Source organism: Lingula anatina, chromosome 4 (genome assembly GCF_051362555.1).
Source record: "Lingula anatina isolate TDL-2025a chromosome 4, LinAna3.0, whole genome shotgun sequence".
NCBI classification, from domain to species: Eukaryota; Metazoa; Brachiopoda; class Lingulata; order Lingulida; family Lingulidae; genus Lingula; species Lingula anatina.
In genome coordinates this window covers 10,368,834-10,389,648 of record NC_141770.1, presented here as the reverse complement: position 1 = coordinate 10,389,648, position 20,815 = coordinate 10,368,834, and the positions used below count along the sequence as shown (strand labels likewise).

General features: G+C 34.8%; 1 protein-coding gene across 2 annotated transcripts in view; it reads right to left on the bottom strand.

Annotated features, from left to right (window-relative positions):
* Positions 1 to 20,815, bottom strand: part of LOC106159955 (transcriptional corepressor CBFA2T3) — a 65,697-nt gene that overhangs the window by 43,202 nt on the left and 1,680 nt on the right. The window contains exon 2 of one of the 2 annotated variants that reach the window (XM_087011630.1): positions 12,013 to 12,080. In XM_087011630.1, coding sequence (XP_086867756.1) covers positions 12,013 to 12,055 — 43 coding nt within the window. In that variant the 5' untranslated portion in view covers positions 12,056 to 12,080. Of the gene's footprint in view, positions 1 to 2,791; positions 2,816 to 12,012; positions 12,081 to 20,815 lie in introns of those variants that run through there. The other variant, XM_087011633.1, reaches the window with a different exon arrangement.

The window sequence follows — 20,815 nt, the reverse complement described above, 5'->3', positions numbered from 1 at the left end:
TGGATTATTTCTACACACCTACTATGGAAAAAACAATAGTGTAAAACTGCAAAGTTTTATTTCATCAAATGCCTCCTTTTATGCATATCTGATTACTCGTGCATGAATTGAAAATCTTTGACTTCAGCAAAATTTGTTTAAGTTCTCAATACCTGTATAGTAACTGCTGTATATGAACAGGTAATTATATATTTACATTAAGTGGTTCACCACAGAAACAGATTGCCTGAATCAACAGCAGCAGAAGCAGCAGAAGAGTTTGTGTCAGATGCTGAGAAGGGGTGGGGGGGTGGGGGTAGATATCCACAGGTTTTAGACTTATCTAAAATTCAACAAAACCAATGGGGAGTACTACTGATAAAACTATAAAGAAATTTTAGGATAAAGCGATTGGAATATTTATGGATTCCAAATCCATTACCAAAGAAATCTGCTCTCAACCATTCTAGCACTAGGATTAATCACTCCTAGAAATCCAGAAATTGCATAACTGGTTTAAGTTGTTCATATACTTATGCATTAATCGTTACAAGCTGTACATACAAAAATTCATTTTAACACCACAATACTGATTTACAAATACTTGAATGTGCTCCCAAGAATGACATTGGATGGTATGACAGATTGAAACACATACATGTGTAATCGAGTATTTGCCTTTAAAATCTGTCCGCTACTTAAACCTGTACAAACACCAGGGTTGAACAGTCTATTTTATTTGGTATTAAGAATTAATCTTGGTAATTAGGATGTATAAACAGATGCAACAGGAAGAGAGCATGGTGAACCCAGTCATCTATGCTGTTTAAACTGACTTCAAGTATCGTGGACATGTGTCATGCAATACAAATACTGATTTTACACCTGAATAAAGAAAGCTTTATTTGGAATTACTGAGATTGTGACAAACATGTATTAAAATTATTGAAATAAAGACATGATGGTAAAGTATATTTACAGAAAAAAACTGATATACATATATGTCTAAATTGAAGAGTTCTAACACAGCTTTCCTTTTTCTTTTGGATTAATGAATTTTGTCTTCGAACTTTTGCTGTAATTTCACACCATTGCAAACATCTCAGTAATGTAGTCGGTTACAGTTACGAATTCCAAATCCCCCTTAACCCAAAATAAAACAGTAGTACAATAATTAAGAAGTTGTATAATAAATGATTTCCTGCACCTTTTGTATAAACAAGAAATATGATGATTATGTTTCAGATCAATACTTGCTTTACTTACATGGACGAATCAGAAATTATTTTGAACAGAAGCAGACCCAATGTTTAATGTTAAAGTTTAGACCAACATTCGCGTTAGAGTCATTTTGTGTAAACTGCCCCCTATCCTCCGCGGCATTTTCCCCTACTCCTCAGCCAAGCATGGGGCACAGTGAATGGGACCATCTCACCTACTACAATGGGTGAAGAGAACAGGTGCTAATTGTTCTCACCCTGAGTTTCTGAGTATTGCATGTGACTCTCTTCTTTCCACCCAGCATAAATAATTGCTCTGTCACCCTGAGTTTCAGACTGCAATGGTGACTCTGCCTTGTACCCAGCATATGATTTCTACTGATCACCTTCACAATACTGGTACTGCTGGTTGTAAAGATATACCAATTCCAAATTTACTGTGAAACTTGGGGTACATGTACCCCTGCCAGCACATAGTACAGTCTTCTACATACCACCCTGAGTTTTCAGTGTTATAACAGTTACCCATCAATACATAGTTTTTAGTTTAGAATAAAGAAAAACAAAGTCAACTTCCTGTTAAATTCTCCAACACAAAAACTCAGTCAGCATCAGTTGACACAAATGAAAGGTCTTTAATGACTTTACAAACAAACAAAGCAGGGTCAGAATTTTTATTGATAACAATAACAATGACAGCGCTAAGATCAATCAACATATGTGGAATAGTTTCTATACTGCTTACATGGTTTAATTTGCCTGACAGGGCCTGTCCTATTAATAAGATTCTCTATTGAGGCCTCATTTATCAGCTTGAATGCATCTACCTACTGGTCCCAGAACACATTTACATGTACATCAGATCTACAATTCACTTACAATCCAAATTGCAATTTGCATCGACGTCTATGTATGTCAGAGATAGAGAAAGTTTATGCTGAAAAGGGAGGAGAACTCTCTCTCTCCTCTGAATGTCCAAAGACTTTGACAATATTTCATAAAATATCCAACACATTCTTACATTCTTTGATTGCAATTAAGTGCTTTTCTTTCCAATAAAATACGTACTCCTAAAGGCAGAAATTCACAAACATGGAACATATACTCATCTTTCTTTAGTGTTGGTGTGTGCGTGTGGTGGTGGTGAGGGGGAGGGGTGGAAGAGAGGTTGAAATACAGGAAATCCAGTATGAGTGAAATATTTCTTCAGTGATCCATTGGATTTGAATTTTGTTGGCTGTGAGTGAGTGAGTGTGTGTGTGTGAGTGAGTGGGTGAAAGTGAGAGAGAGAGAGAGATTGTACAGAAATGCATGTATGCCAGCTCCTGTCTCATAATGAGAAAATGTATTTAAAATCAAATAGGGTGATGATAATACCCAGCTTCATGATTATATACTTATAAACAGTAAAAAATGGTTTGAGTCGAAAACATTGACGTTGCAAAAGTATAAATGCCCTAATGTCCTATACATATCAGGTACCATGCACTGATATATACTCAGTAGATGTATAAAACACACCTGGAACAGAACAATTCATTTCTTAATGTTCCACAACATGCAATATGACACATCACCACATCCAATCTTACCCTCCATTATGCAAGGCTGCAGCAACCGTTGATTAAGTAACAGCTAAAGTATTTCGTGTCTCTGGTAAAATTTCCTTCCTCAGATGATGTCTGAAATGACGTCTTTTTATGGCGATCAAATGCCTACAGTCCCTCGGGTGTTCCCACTGCTGGAGTTGCCCAAAGCTACAATATTTAGATTCCCAGAGGACTTCACTCACAATCCCAGTTATTTTTAACACGCTTTTTATCGCAGCTCACACTGACCACCAAAGCTAAGCCAGATCCAGGTAAATGCGAACTCCCCCTGCGGAGAACAACTACAACAGAGAGATATTTTTAACTCACATCTGCCGTGTCCTCATAGAACCCAAAAGCAAAACAGATCAGAAAAAAAAGACACTGTGCAATATGAAGTGTTAAATTCTGCCTGGTTCAATAATGCCATGTGGCGGGTTTCCACTCCCCACGCGGATGGTTCTCAGACGCAGGGCGCTATGATGACTATACCTGATGATAATCAATTGGCCAGTTATTGATCGCCAGGATGAGATGTAATGAATATTTGAAGTGTAAGTACACACCGATGAGGCCTGACATTATTGATTGACAGCTGGGAAGTAAAGGACTTGTTCAGACCTGCGATCGTTTTCATTATTGACCGATGAATAAATCATAAATCTGAGAGAGGCAATTCTAGCTGCTAGCCCCAAGGACTTGAGTAATTCTCTTCTAAATGTTTTTCAGAGATGCGGGGTTATTACAGTGAAGAAGCAACTTTCAACAGAGCTTATTTTTTTCTCTTCTTCTTAATTTTTTTTTGGGAAGGGGTGTAATGTTTGGTATATGTTCAGGTAGCTTTACATTCTTTTGAAAAAGCCCCCCAAAATAATAATAATAATAATAATAATAATAATAATAATAATAATAATAATAATAATAAATAATAATTAAGTGAGTGAAAAATATAACTCACCAGAAAATCCAAAAGCAAAATTTAGATGGAAAAAAAATTTGTTTCTCCTCCCTATAAAATTCTGCAGCAAGAGCCATCCACACAAAGCTGTTTGAAATCAAAAACATTTATATAAATGTTGATAAGTTTATTCTTTAATTCTTAAATTGTTTGGTTATAGATAAAGACCCAAATTCTGTGGCTTGCAGTCAGTAACACACAGTTTTCCACAAACTTGCAAAAATGGGGTAATGTACAAGCACATTAAGCTAAGTAGGAACCCCAAAAGTTAATAGAACTTCAGAGATTTTTCAGTCTGGGTTTTCTGAATGAACAACAGAATTTCAAGTATTTTTTCTTCTTTTTTTTTCAGTCTGTAATGCTGTCCACTTAACTGCATCATGGATCATGGTAGCAACTCAATTAATTCTAACAATATGAGTTGATAATAACCCTCCCTCCCCTTTAAGAAAAAACTTTTGAGTAATAATTAAAAATTCTGATTCAAACATTTTGAAAATTCATTACATTGGCTTTGTGTCAAAGCATATATTGTTGAAAGTGTCTAAAATGGATAAATTTTGGAAAAGATAAATATCAGAAAAATAAAGGCGTCTGAAAAAGGTAATTACCTGTCATCAACAAAAATCTACATATAAATCAAATGCTGTATATGTACAAGGTGGGCCCTGTATTGTAAACACTTTGACAAAAATAACACATTATTACATCATGCATTTATGTTCATGAGAGAGAGAGAGAGAGAGAGAGAGAGAGAGAGAGAGAGAGAGAGAGAGATTACATTTACAAAATCTTAGTACTTAATTTTAACATCTTTTAATCATGGTCAGACAAACAAAATAAGACTTTGTTCATTGTTAACCAGATTATTGAAAACGATACATTGTTCAAAGTCTATACACAGTAGATATAAACAAACTTATGGGAAGTTTTCAATGACCTGAAAACTCACAAAACTGACAAGACTTAAAAAAAAAAAGGAAAAGAAAAAAAAACATCATTGCATGTCATCATCTTTTCATGACAGCCGCAAACATTTGTTTTCAGTATCAAATTCCACATTTGCCGTCAAACGTGCACCCGATACTCGACTATTATGTCAAGTGAGAGGCAACCACATCCACAAGTACACGAACAACCATGTGCTGCGTTCACCAGAAACCAAAAAATATTCCATGGAAAATAATTAGAACCCAGGTGTTAAAGACAATAAGATTACCCTTTCCTGCAATCATATTGTATCAGACAACATGCAAACAAACCGAGAGACACGTGAACTGAAGAAAATGTGGGGAGATACTGTATTTTCTTTGCTGGGTTATCCTCTTCTCAGGGCCTGATCAGACCCATGTTTATTAGCTGCAGACTGACTTGTTAACATATTACATTGTATCCACTTCAGTTTATCTATTATTTTTTCAGTTCAAATAAAAGTATGGATATATTTGTAACCTAGCAATCACAGGGGTGATGTCTGATTTTTATTTACCAAACTTCAAGGCATTAATCAGGGCCAACAATTGTGTATCTTAAATTAAATTAGCCCTTTTCATATCAAGCAGCACCTCTGAAAGGTCCTAACATTTAATTGCACTATGGGGGTTAACTCGCCTTCACCAATTCTCAACTACATGTTCGTGAAGCCCCCTATGAATTTTAGCACCTACGTGGTCAACATAAGGGAAGGCACAACATCAAAATCATGCAAGTGAATTACACTAAATTGTAAACATCTTCACAATTGTAATGCTCAGCACACAAAGGGATTTACGAGAAGTACAAACAACCTTATTTTAAAAAGGCACTTGCCTCGTTAACATATGAAGCCACTCAGCAAATATGCAAAAAAAAAAAAAAAAAAAAGGAAAATACTGCTTGGCAATTGTGGGGTGAAAAAATGTAGGCAAAAAATATATTGACCAGTATAAACAAAAAAAATCATAACTTTCAAAAAAATAATTTGATAATGCTGGCTATGATTATGCATGTTCAGAGGCACCAGGATTTTTTTAAAGCCTGGAAACACATGTGCACATGCATTGGCGATAAGGTTGAGATAGGAGTTCCCAGAAAGTTTCCTATATTCTGAGAAGTGTTTATCACTCAAAGATAAAAATAACAAAAGTACAAGTACTAGTACATGTTGTGTACATTGTTGAAACTCAAGCCTCATTAATCTCACTTGCATATGCTACATGGTGTATACTGGGTCCAAATGAAATTTAACAAAAAGTAGAAATCACAAGTCACCATCAGTTGTTTGGTCAACTTCATTATGTTATGTTAATTACTACTGCATATCATAATATATGTATCAAACAAATACAATCTTCAACCCTGTAAGTAAGGTTTAAAAAAATGCAGATTTGATTGAAAATAGGGTCTACTCACACTGAATCAAAATTTGATCTAAATTCTACACCATTTCTTAAGTTGGGTTAGTGAAGGGGATAAAAAGATTGGGTGTGCTTCAATACTCCAAGGGTTCAGATATTCAGAAGATTCATTATTCCGAAGGTCACATTAAATGAACTTATTTGACACAGAGGTCAGTGCCCCAATTACGTAAGTAATATAATTTATTTAAGTGCAGTAAGCATCAATTAACTGTTTTTTTTAATAGTGTACCTTCAAAATAGCAGATCCCTAACCCATCAAAAAAGTTGACCTTTTAGAATTGTGGCAAATTTCAGATCAAGGCTCCTTTAGTTTTCGGAAAAGCAAACCCTCGAAATGGGGGACTCTCAGAATATAGGGCTGCTCCCAAAAGATCGAACTTTCAAAAAAGCAACCCACTATGAAACTGCTGGCTACAGCTAAAGGCATGATTTATGTAAATTACTTTTTGTCATTAAGGAAGAAATTGCCATTTCATTTTCCTCACCTTCAATATAATTATTCAACAGTGTATTTAGTGCTGAACTTTCAGTTTACTTATTTAGATGTATATGCATGTGGTAACTGTGCATTGTTGCTTGTTTAGGTAAATGAGAGGCCTTCTGCAAACTGACTCCCAAAACTTTCTCATAATTATTTAATTGAAAAAAAAAGTTTTATATATATTAAAACATTTCCAGTAAGACAAATATATTGCTCCTCAACTGATGGCAAAGTCTAGTCTCCATTAATATTTGAAATGTCTATTCCAGCACATGAGACTATGGTAATTTCATAATCATTATATAATATGGGAGACATCCACATAAGGGCAATGGCAAATGACGTCATAGTAAAGGTAGTGTTAAATTTTCTTGTAACCTGATGAATTTAATTCTTTTAAAGTGCTCAAAATGCACATATTTAAGAGACATCATATCTTATTTTCTTAAACCATGTGCCCAGAGATTGACTTTTTGTAAGCAAAACAACTGGCAGATGTCTGACTGCTCTTTGAAATCCTAAAAAAGTAAACCAAAAATTGTTAACAATGAAACAAAAATCTCTAAAATTGTGGCCTCTGCATGTATTGCTGGATAAAAAAAAAAAATAAAAAAAAAAACAAAAAAACAAAAAAAAAAAAAAAAACAAATGAGTAGACAGGTATACTTGCAAAAAATATTTCATAATTAACCACACCACAATATTATTATGTGGCCCTTTTAAAATATATGGTATTTGTATTTTAATTTTGTTCAAAAAAAAAAAAAAAAAAAAAAAAGGTGCACCGTGATTGTAAAACTAGCTAGTCCTAAACATGCAAATATTGTAATGGATAGCTAATTATTTACCTAGGCTAATGAAAAATTTGTAAAAATGCATTGCACCACTTTTTTGATCAAGAATATGATTCTGTCTTTAAAGAGTTGTCTCATACAGAAAAGTAACTCAGACAACTGCAAATCAGATAAAAAATCTGCATTTTTTTCTGAAATGACCATAGTTTGGCCACCAGGGTCTTGCTGACAAAAAGTGTCAATCTGGGCCGTATTCCAACTTGATCGCCTTATTGATTCAGTAATGGAATCTCCATGCTGAGTCAACTCCAAATTTGCAGTTAAAATGAACCAATTTCTTCCTCACACCTGCTCCCAGTAGCGTTAATGCACCGCTGGGGCTTGGCATTGCGAGCCCAGTTAACTATTATTCTCAAATCTATATTCCCAGCATACCATGGTCCCAGTAGTGATGAAATTAGTCAAATCTTGCCAGTACTGCAAATTACCCCTCTCACTTCCCTTGTAAATTTCACTAAAACACATTAGGATCGGACTGCTTGTCTATTTCGACCCAGAACAATTGTTTCTTGCTGATTTCCCCAGGTGACAGTAAAAGAGAGGAATATTGTAAAACGGAAGCCAAATTTGAACACTAAGAGGGTCAAAAGGGCTTGCGAAGAAGGAGCAAAAACGGCAAATTCTGGATTAGAGGTTAAGTAAAAAGTTGTGAAAGGTTGATCAAAACTGGTTGTCTACAAATTAATATGTCAATAAACTCTCTGCGCGAAAGACAAGCACAAAACAAAAAAAAAGTCAGGAAAAATAGAAACAAAGATGAGATTTCATTTGATTCTAAAGACTTTCTGATTTATCACTTCAGCAGAAAAATAATCCCTCTGTTGATCGATATGAAGATGGAAGAGTTAAAGATGAATTAAAGGTGCAAAGTGTAAGATTTTCCATCAAAAAACTCATACTTAATTAATTGTCCTGGGATAAACTGTATTTTCCCCTACTAACCAGCCACTGATCCTCCTTTTCTGAAACTCACCATAACTTTGTACAAAATGGGAAAATTAAAAAGCCCTTAACCAGTGCCCAAGCGTGAGCATTTCGAATTCCATCTTGCTGACTACCAGGTTGCAAACAATTCAAAAATGTGTCAAGATGGCTGACAATTGTATGTTCATCAGGAGGTCATCAATTAATTAGATAATTTTTGATGACATTTAACCACAGCATTTATCTGCTAAAAGATTATCAGAAAGGATTACTTGTCCTTGGGGGCCACTCAGAATAGTAGATCCGAGTATCAACTGGTCTAAGGCTCAAATATGGCAGACCTTATATGAAAAGAAGACCACTTAATCCTGTAAAGGTCTCTCCGCCTCTCACACGCTTGCCCACACATCTGGTCAAATGGAGCCAAGATTTAATTACTGTGCCCCTGCAACGTCGACGCGTGGGGAGCCGTGAGAGAGGCGGAAAGACCATTACAGGATTAAGCGGTCTTCCTTTCATGAAGGGTCCGCCATATTTGAGTCTTGGACCAGTTGATACTTGGATCTTTTATTCTGAATAACCTCTTAGATAAGTTTGACAAGAAATGATCTATGTACTGATCAATATGTGTTTGAAATCTTACACTTTGTCCTGTTAAGTCTGTAAATACCAGTACTGCATGTTTATATAAGTACAAACTTTAAAACGATATGGCTTTTTTCTTCTTTACAATTAATCTCATTTTTCTAGAAAACCACAGAACATGCCTGATTTCAGGCATAGGAGGATTTCCAAGAAATTTCCATTTTATGAAATAAAATATTTCTTCCTCGCATGTTGGCTCTAGTGCTTTTGAGTACCACCTGAGCAAGGGTATTATTGCTTTGAGCTCCTGAGAGGCAAATGCCAGGCCAGAGTAAAAAAAAAAATAAGATGGGATTTCTACAACTTGATAGTCAGTCTGTGGTTTTCTACAGCCTTATGTGTTTTATCAGTATTTTTGTTAAACAAAACACAATTCATTTTCAAAATCTATTTCACTGAGACAACGTTGAAATTTGAATTAAATTTGCCTTTGAACTGCAAGACTCAATGGGTACTCTTTTGTTAAATATATTTTTTCTGGTATATATATAAATCCTTTAATAATCATTACACATTCAAGGTGTAATTATCAACTGTTTTACAAAATCACACTCTAATCAGTGACAACTGATATAAATAAAATGAACTTTTGTATTCCTCTCTCTTGTGTATAGATTTACAACACAGTGGTAGATCCAGGTTTGGGGAACAGCAGAAGTGTACATGCTCCTTCCATAGCCTCTGAGATCCCCCCCCCCCCCCCCCACCTCTTAAAAAAAAAGGAAGGGTGATGGGATGAAACCAAGCAAACCTCCCATCCCATCTAAAGTCGTAAAATTCTCATCGTCTATTGTTTTATATTTAGTTCAAGCTAAGTGAGGAAATTTTTTTATCCTTGCCCCCCCCCCCCCCCCCATCGTACCCATTCTTGGCCAATGTCGTTTTACTCTTGTTTGTCTTGCTCTGACATCAAAAATTCTACCAGACAACCTTCCCAGTGCTAAAACCACAAGATAAATCTCACATGGACATCATCTGTGCTATTGTTTGATTATCATCATGGATAAAATCCTAATACCATGTTACATGTTAAAAGTATTTGATCTTATTTACTTGAAAAAAAATCAAAATCAGGGGCTTAGCTATTGGATGAGATAATAGGATGACTCAAATTTGGGTAAAACTCGTTCAGACGCAGTGTCTTGAATAAATATGGAAAATTGCTTTGAAGAATTGAATTAGCTGAAGTTGACACTCCATAAATGGAAAAGTAACAAACGTGATCAAAATTTAGCTGATTGTTAATTAGAATTAAAAGGCAAGTTCTAATCCAAAACAAGAAAATGTGTGAAATATGATTAATTCTTTTATTACTAAGTTCCACATTTGGTTTCCCAGCATTAGGTTTTTCAGGAGAGAAAGTTAATAGAAAAAAAAACTGAAAGTCAAACTTACACAACAAAAGTAAAAAAAAAATAAAAAATAAAAAAACTATAAAAAGATGAGAAATGTCTACCAAAATGTCAAACACCAAGTCATGCAAATGCCACACAACTTGCAATCTGCCTCTGTGTTTAATTCATGTCAAATATAATGAGCAATTATTTGAAATCAAGCTGTCGCGGTGGTCATGTAAGCACAATCGTAAGTAAGCAGATGTCATCTGTAATCAAGAATGACATTTCTTCCCAGTAACCCTGCACAGCAATTCAGAGGTCCTGTCTTTTGATATGAGACTTAGATTGTCATTGACAATGCAGTGGCACATCATACGTAATGGTGCCAGAAGTTGGAGAGCCTTTGCGACCTGTCCTACAAAGCATGATTCAAAGCATTTTACGTGAACTTGACCTTTATATAGAAAAAAAGAGGAGAAGGAATTTTTCCTAAAATTTCAGCAATATTCCATTTTTCACAATAGCATGTCCTATCCAAAGCCACTTAAAAGTTTATAATTCTTAAAGCTTGAGCTCTAAATTTCAATACATTTATATATGCTTTTCATAGATTAACCCAGACTCTATCATGATTGTATATATATCCAAGTTACATGTATATATCCTGTATTGTATAGTTGTCATAATGACAAGTCCATCTTTACATGCAAGTAGACCAAGTGTCATGTATTTCACTGCAAGTCAAAGGGTGTGGCCATTAGATGGGCAAAATGGATAAACCTATTGAAAAACAACAATGTATTTGTGAGTTATGGTATAACAAGATTAACAGATTCTGGTGAGGATAGATGGGATCTAGATCAAACTTCCACATGTGCCTCAAATGACAAATGTTTAATAAAACAGTATCAAAACTGTACATATAAACTGTACATGTGAAAGTCAAGTCCCTAAATTTTGTTCGCTTGTTTGGTTGGTTTTAAAATCTTCTATTTTTAACAATTTAAAGTATTTTGTTAAAACAATTAAGTGAAAGAAAGGAGAAAGACATTTCATATCTTCAACAAAAATGTATTTTTGTTAATAAGTTACATAGTTAAAAAAATGTTTATAGTGATTATGTTGTGACCAATAGTAACTTCCAATTTCTAAACAATCCACAAAACTGTCTATTTACTAAATAGTGGGATTGAAACTAAATTTTCATCAGTCAAGCTGATATTCTTTGCCACCCCCTTTTCACCAAGACTCCCAGCTGATGATATAGGATTCCTTTTTCTGTTCTTTCACAATTATTTCTGCTCTTTCAACATTTTCAGCATGATAAATGTCATGATAAGAAGATGACTATCATAAGATACAATGCATGATCAAATAGCCATCTTTGCTTTCAAAACTGAATCAAATGCCTCAGAAAACAAAGCAATCTTGAAAGTCAAGTCTCTATTTATCCATGAAAATTTGAGCGATCAGACGTCATTGTTTTTCAAAATAGAAGCTTATACCTCAGAAAACAAAGAAAGCGTAAATCTATAGCCACAAACATCTTTGAAGATTGCATCAATGTTGCATGCGATCATGACAAGGTAAGTAGGACAATATGCTCTGTGACACCTCCGACATTACCTGAACCCCTGAGATAAGTTTCTGAAGTCTCCTCTTCTTTCATCTGTCAAAGCTCCAAAAGAAATTGCCTAGAACCAGAAGAAAAAAACAGCTTTCAATTAAAAAAAAAAAAAAAAAAAAAAAAAAAAAAAAAAAAAAAAAAAAAAAAAAAAAAAAAAAAACAAAGGCATGCCAAAATAAATTTTCCACAACCTTCTTTGCTCTCAACTGTCAAAAGCTGAAAGTAAATTCCATGGCATAAAAAGACAAAAATGTGTCATTTTAGTGGTGGAAAGTGCCCAGTATTAAATAGCATACAACAGGAAAAAATTCAATTTGAAATTTATTAAAATTTCAATGAACTCCGTCAGTTTAATTCTGACATCTTTTCTTCCACTTGTATAATATACAAGTAAAATCAATGGCAGTAACATAAAATAAATTAATTGTAACAATAAAATCTTAATCTTACCCCCCCTCCCCCCCAATATAAATAAATAAATAAATGAGCCTTTTCAAACAACTGATGTGATAAGTTCTGGAGAATATTTTTCCAATACTTAAGTGAACTAATTGTAATGACATAATTTGAGATTACTTATCTGTTTTGTGAATATTAATTTCCATAAGTATGGCTTGCATCTATAATATATGTGAACAAATTCTTCACTTTCCTTCCTTACATTTAAAGACATAAAAGGTGAATTATTTGCCAACAATATCATGGAATGGATTTTGATAACACATTTTACACTTTTTGTTCTATGTCCTTTGAGTTATTCATACTTTCAAAGCACTATGTCCATACAATTCTTCCTGATGATTTTTGGAATGGTGGAAGCTCTAAAGTAAAGGTTTCCATGTACATCTTAGAGTGCATTCCCATACATTTAGATCGATCCATCTAGATCGACCTAACTCCCTGGGGGTTCACGCTAAATTGCTGTCAGCCAAGAGCGCATGGAAGTTAATTACCACCTTACAGCTTTTAGTAGGCGGGACAGACATATAAGCTGGCTAAGCTGACAATAATCTATTGGGACTCCCCACAGGGGTAGATCGATCTAAAATCTGTGGGAATGGGGTCTTAGACTAATGGCCCTTTCAGAACAAGCTGATCCGTGGACTTACAGGTCCTCAGATCAAATATTGCTGACCCACTTAAAACCAATGCTACCTAAACACCTAATGGTCTCCCCACCTACCAACCCACAATTCCTGCAGGGGCCTAGCAAAAAAGCTAAATTAAAATGGCTCCTAGATTCAATTGCTAGGCCACGACAGGGATGGCACGTGTGGTGTTTCGATACATGCATGTTGCGGGAAGTCCATTAGGGGATTAGGCAGCATTGCTTTTAAGTTGGTCAGCCATATTTGATTCTCCGATCTGTTAGGATCAACTTGTTCTGAAAGTGCCCTAATCGCCATTAGAATAAAGCCTTCATACAAGATCTTGAAATTTAATGTCTTTTAAATTTTAGCAACATGACATTATATTCAAGTTATATCATTTCTTGATGAAAAAAATAATAATAATTTACCATAAACAACTTCAATGCACTGATTTTATCTTTTCTTTCTACTAATTTTCATTTAAATGTTCCTACCACATTAGCAGCTATAAATCCATAATACCCAAATTATCTATTGCAATCTGTTGCTTTGTTAAAATTCATTTAAAAGGTTAGCTGAATTTTAAAAATCTGCAACCTGACGCAAAAATGCTCAAATTAATTTGAAGAATGCATCAGTAGTATTCGTGCTTAGTTTTCCCACAACCCTCAAAGGTCAAAGGCCACAGCTGACCAAAGCGCAGCATAACTTGTAATGCTGTCACTTCTTGCTGCAATAATTACACCTTGCCAACATGTGCAACATGGCAGATGGCGTGTGACTGCCCACCATTTTGGTACACATGTTGCACATGCATGGTCACACCTCCAATATTTTGTTCAGGCTGTGACTGGGAGTGCAAATAAGGACAGACTTTTATTTTTAAAAGCTGTCTGATCCATCATTTTACATATTCAAAAAAAAAAAAAAATTTTTTTTAATGTCTGCCAATAATATGGATAAAACGTATAAGGCTTAATTGACTGGTTGTTGAAAATAGTATTTAAATATGAGTGAACCCAGACAGACATTTATCAAGAATTCACATACGGCAGATGGACAGGTTGCAGAGTGGCCAATCATATCACATGATAGGTCATGTGACAGATCATGCAGCAGACGTTGTAACAGATGAAGATGCCATATATGTTTAATGGGTTATTACCTTTTATTCATATGTTACATAGACGCATCACTATTTATGCTTTACAACTTACGAACAGAAATACAACTGTCTGTGATAAATGCTCTACAGCTGTGAATTAAATATTATCATATATATATCAATTAAATTGAAATAAAAAACAATAAAAGCATATAATATGCAAAAATTAATGAAAATGATGTTGGCAAGCAGCTAGAAGTAATGGATATTTCAGACAATAAATAAATAAATAAATAAATAAATAAATAAATAAATAAATAAATAAATAAATAAAAATCTGGAACAAATCAAAAGTAAACATCCATCACCCTTCTAATAATTTTTAAAATGTATGGTTATGTCAATTTTATAATCAAATATCTTTTAAAAACTACAAAATCTATTTTTGTTATATAGTCACAAAATACAACCTATATAATTCAATACAAGATACTTAAGTGAATAATATATGAATACATTAAAACACATTTACATAAATAAATAAATAAATAAATAAATAAATAAATTAATAAATTAATAAATTAAATTGACATTAGGGAGGAGCCCCTATCGGTATCTGTATTACATAGACAATTCTTTCTCACATTTGCCAAGTCTTTATCTGTTTAACCTTATCTTAATTAACATAAAGATACATCTGTTCAACCCCATTAACAGTCTGTCTTAATTGAGGACTGACCATGACATATTCCAAGATGATGCTTCAACTCCACCTAATCATACAAGTTACAAGTGCCACAAAAATGCAACCAAGAACTGGCAAATCTAGTTTTCTTTTCTCTTTTTTTTTTTTTTTTTTTGGGGGGGGTGGGGGGGTGGAGGTAAATATTGTTGAATAAAGCAAGCTCTTGGCCAATACAAAATAACAGAGAAATTGACTGTAACTGACAGGTAGAGCACAGGGATGGAAAATTGCTTGGTTTGGTCTCTTGTTATATATTCATTTTCATTTACATTTTTTTCATTGCACACATCATCAAAGAAAGTTGGCATGTAGGGGAGTGGTTTAGTATCTCTTTAAATTAATTAAAGGCTTGTGGTGAAATATATCATCCTGCTAATCGTGTACAAAACAGAGACTGTCCAAATGTCCTAAATGTTGTTATATTAATACATATACTGTACCAGAAATGAAATCCAATAACTAAGCATAACTATGGTATCTGGGCCTCGAGCTTAATAAAAGCTGCATTAATTCACACTGGCTAAAAAGGGGAACAGTTTTGAACCACATTAGAGTCAGTTTTAATACATGAGGCTCAAACAGTTCAAGAAATTCAACTTTATTCCGTTCGATTCATTGTTTTTCCATGCTGGCTTCACAGTGTGGTAGTAACTTGGATAACAAAAAAAAAAAAAACTGCTGTCAATTTAAGTAAAAGTTCTTTGGGTGACTATGTGAATAAACCCAATAAATCTACACTCCTCTACATCCCTTGCACCAAGAATATTCACTTGACTGTCACTGTAGTCAAGTTGCAAAAAATGGAACTCAAGTGAAAATTTCCAAAGACATCTTGCATCTCCCCTCCCCTCTACTCTTACTGCTAGTGAAGTTATCACAGAAGTGACAACATCTGCAAAGTTGTTCTGTGCAGTTAATGAAATCCCATGGCAAATTAGCTGTGTCCATTCCCCTGGGATTGGGCCTGTATTGGCAAGATAGCTCCATTATCTCTGAACACCTGCCCTCCACATTTATTCTGCAGGCTGGATGGCTGTGCTGGATTCAATTTTCATTGATTTGCTTTTCTCGTCCTGAAATCACTTATACCCAGGTTCTGGGCTTATGACGAAAAAAAATTAAGGCCTAAAATATGAATGAACAGTCTTGACATTCAGAATTTCATTTTCCTGGTCAAAACATATCTAATCCTGTTTCCTGGCTATGTTTTATTTCAATTCTATCCCCAATACAGAATAATACAAACTGTTCTGGCATGGAAATTCACTTAGAAATGGTACGTGGAGACAAACACCAGGGACAAAACTATTGGTGTCAGATAATGAGCTTGACATTGGAGCTTAATGAACATTTCAATTTTCAGAAATAAATCTTCATGAGGTAGTGACACTAGATATCTTATTTAAAAGATGTGATTTAAAGGGGGGCGTCTCGATAGTCCGAAGGTTCATTGGTCCGAAAAGTGGTAACATTTTCATCCATTTTTTAATCAAGGGTTCATTGGTCCGAAGGTTCTATAGTGAATATTCGGACCAATGAACCTTCGGACTATTGAACCTTCGGACTATTGCTACGGTCCAGATTTAAAGAGACCAAAGCTGATATCTAAGAATTTGATTAATAGTCAAAAAAAAATTTCCTCTTTTTCCAGCTAAAGTAGCCTTTGGAATAAAGAACTACATAAAAGGGTCATGTGTAATTCTTTTATTTTTCCAATATTGTAAAAAGAGAGAGCATTTTTTTTTTTTTTTTTTTTTTTTTGAATACTAAAGAAATATATCGATCTGTAAAATGTTAATTTTATCTCCTCCCTTACAGACCAGATTGTGTTACAGCACTACTCCTTCAAAATGTTGCCGCAGGTAAGCTGGATTGAGTACTGACCTCAAACACTCAGTAATGTGCTAGAGGCCTGCTTTTAAGAGACATAAAATTAAATCTGAAATAAATTAAAAAATGAAAAAAGTGCAATATTCAACACTGAGGTATGTCCATGAACAAGACTTAAGCTACATAGAAATGTGGCAGGTAAATTAAAGGAATGACATTCATTATCATTGATATACTATGTACAGCTTATACATTGATTAATCCAATGGCTCCTCTTATCATTTTATCTCCAAAGCAAAACGAATAAACCACTACATTAGTACTGTAAATATATTTGGTGTTGTAATAATAATACTTTTTTTAAAGTCACAATTGCCAAGATGTATAAAAATAAAAAAAATATTAAAAGACATCAAGATTCATGATAAAAACAGCCTAAGATCCCATTCAGAATAGAAGATCCAGGGATTTTCTGATCTATGGATCAAATATGGCAGACCCTACATGAAAGAAGAGCCTTCTAATCTGCTGATGGTCTCCCGCCTCCACAAGCACCATTAAATGGATTAAGTCACGGCTCCAAGGTTTAATTGCTAGACCCCTGCATGGACGGCGTGTGTGGAGGCGAGGAGACAATTAGCAAATTACATGATGTACGTTCCGCCATATTTGATTCATGGATCAGAAGATCCTCAAATCTTGTATTCTGAATGGGCTCTGGTACTCACATTAAACCAATTACAATTAAGAAAATCAATGAAAACAGCCCAATTCTCATATAAAACCAATTAAAATTAAGAAAAATAAAAAATAAGATGTTCTAAGAGATATGCTTTTAACTCCTTTTTAGTTGATCTTTAACAAAATAAGCTGCTACAAATACTGGAAAATCAAAAATAATGTGACACCTCATGCAATGACAACAAGAAATTATCCCTAAGAGTATGATAACTTTCATTTACAAAATTTAGTTTCCTTTGTTTAAACTCTTTTTCTTTGCCTAATATAGTAGTATCTGGTATCATTATTCATTTTCTTTATCACCCAATGACTGTATGTTTTCTTTTACTGAACATCTCAACTTTCACAAACCCTTCTTTTTCAATCAATGCAACTTTTTTTCCTCCAAGAAGGAGTTTCACCAGCATTTACCCCTCCTGGAACATAAACTATAGAACTAAGATTCCCAGAGATTTGCCCCCAATTACTTAAACCACTGGATCAATTGGCCACACAAAGCTCTTTGAAAACTCCTCGCTTACAACCACCTGATCCCCAGCGTTGAGGGAATGGCAATTCAGTTCAGCACTGATTTATCTAACTCTACTAAAACCCTAGAGACGGGAGGCAGACATTGTTTCATGTTCTTCTTGGTAACTGGAGAAATGAATGTTAATGAAATTTGCATTTTCTTAAACTTAGGCAAGGCTTGTCAAGGAGAAGGTAATTGAACTGCACTAGAATGTTCCAATCTCTTTCTCTCTCTCTCTCTCTCTCTCTCTCTCTCACACACACACACACACGATAAACCACAATAATACTTTTAAAATATCTATTTTCTGAAGCAGCCAACAGATACCCAATAGCATAAATTTCTTAATAAGCACACAAAATGGTAGGAATAAGAAGGGGGGGGGGGGGGGGGGCGGGGGGCTTACCTTTTTCAACAATGTCAATCATAAGCATAGGAAACAGGGAGACTAAGAGCTCCTATAGCTGCCACTTCTTTAAACCAAAAGTATATAAAATATGTCATTTAAATAAGATCTCACAGGCAGAGACCACAGTCAACTGGTGTCCAATTTTCTGTGCATAATTTTGGTCAATTTTTCACTTACAGATTTCTAAACGGTTAGTCCCCACACTTATAATTTACTTCCTGACGCTGCTGTCTTATAAGCACTAGTGTTTTTACCAAATGGATATCCCATGCTATGCCTTGTTTTGGCGAGTTTCCCCAGTAATCATATTTTCATTGCAATTAAACAACTCTTGTGACACTAGCTCTGGTAATTCCAAGAAAATTTGTTGATACTGGCATCAATCATTACCTTCTTGGATGTTTCGTCTAAAGTGCAGGGAGCCAGGACAACAAAACTGGGTTGGCAGGAGAAATAGCTTATTTTTAGGTGTAAATTGCTCAAGTAATCCAATTATGCTGACCATGACACCTGCGTACTGCTAATTTCCCAGATTTCTGCCATTAACAGATCTCACTGTTAATCGAAGGCAACTAAATGGATTTTTTTTCTCCTCTTTCTACTAGTACTGGCACATGTACCTTCGTTAAATATGTGCCCCATCTCCCTGTCCCTTTTTGTGTCTTTTTATCTCACTCTCTATCTTTCTTGTTAGTTTAATGTTTACAAAACCATTGTAAATGTGTTTAAGTCACCTCCAGGCACAATTGGCAGTCTTCTCTATTGCAATTTTGGTCATGAAATTTTTCAAGCACATTCAAAAAGCAATATTATTTTTCTTGCACTCATAAAGATATGATTCACTGCTTCGCTCCAGCATACATGTATATCTTCATATAACTTGCAACATATTTATAAGCAGCTGCTGTTGGTGAGTGGTGGGGAGGGGGGGGAGGATGAGGGAGAACTTCTAAAGGTAAAGGGGATGTGGCACACACACACACACACACACACACACACACATACACACACTACAATTACACTGTTCAAGAGAACCTTTGCAAACTTGCCATAAATTCTATACTGGTGGCACACACGTACATCATGTTCACAAACACACACATACATGCACACACATGCACACACACACATATGCACACACACTATTTAAAAGTACATACTTGCACTTGACATACACACGGATGCAAGCTTTCAGCCTTGACAGGCCCATAGCCAAGGAGGAACGAACCCCCTTTTTTTGCTGGAAAAAGGTCCACTCTGGGTGAAATTTGACCTATAGGTACACAAAGGTTTCATGGTAAAAGGTCCACTTTTTTTAGAAAAAGACCGCCCCCTTCCTGTGAAATAGCTGGCTATATATGGGGCTGCTTAGCTTTAATGAACTTAGAAAAAGACACTGTCAGATCAGAGATCACACATCAAACCCTCCATTTCCCATGAAACCCCCAATTAGCCATCTTTGATACCACATGGCAGAATAAATCTAATCAACTCATGTCTAAAAAAAGGAAAATCTCCTCTGCGTCCGTATGATAGCATGGTTAAAGCGATAATAACTCGCAACTGACCTGCCAACTTGGAACTGAAAGCACTTCTTGGATGTACTCTGGGCAGTGATCCAGTTTGTACTGTCCTTGGAGATATAGACGTAAAAATTCTTTGACTGTGCAGGGCTTAAAATACTAGAACAAGGATGGCCAATGTGGCATCCCAGTCGAGAGGACTTCAATTTGGTCACCGATGGATCATGTGTATTGATCCTGAACTATGATAAGGTTATCCATCAGTGATCACCTGACGTATCCACATGATGAGGACACAGTGCCATTTTAATTAGACAAAATAATTACTTCTAACATATATTATGTGTCATATGCATCATCTCCACTGGATATGTGTAGCAACCTCTAAAAACGTACACAGGTACCACAGGAAATATGTCATCATAGTGCAGAGGCATTATAAATAATATGTCTTTTAAAACATTTTGACACTAAACAAAATTGGACATATACAATGTATTTTGAGTCTAATAAATTAAATTATTACATTAATTTACAAAATTTTTGTACTTGAGGAGGTTAAAGGGAAATAATAATTAGTCAAAATGATGTAGACTATGTAGAGCTACACAAAAATATCCCTACCTTAATTTCACTATTAATATTTCTTGTAACTTATTACAAAGACAATATATGAGAGGTAGCTACGATATTGATGTATGTCCTCACGAATCATTCAGTTTGCAATAAGTAAGATCCATCCAACTAACAATCAAATAATGTCTAAGCAATTACTAAAAAATCTAAGAAATCATTACCTTCTTTAAAAATACTAGTAGAATTTGGAATACTTTTACAGCTTCTCAAA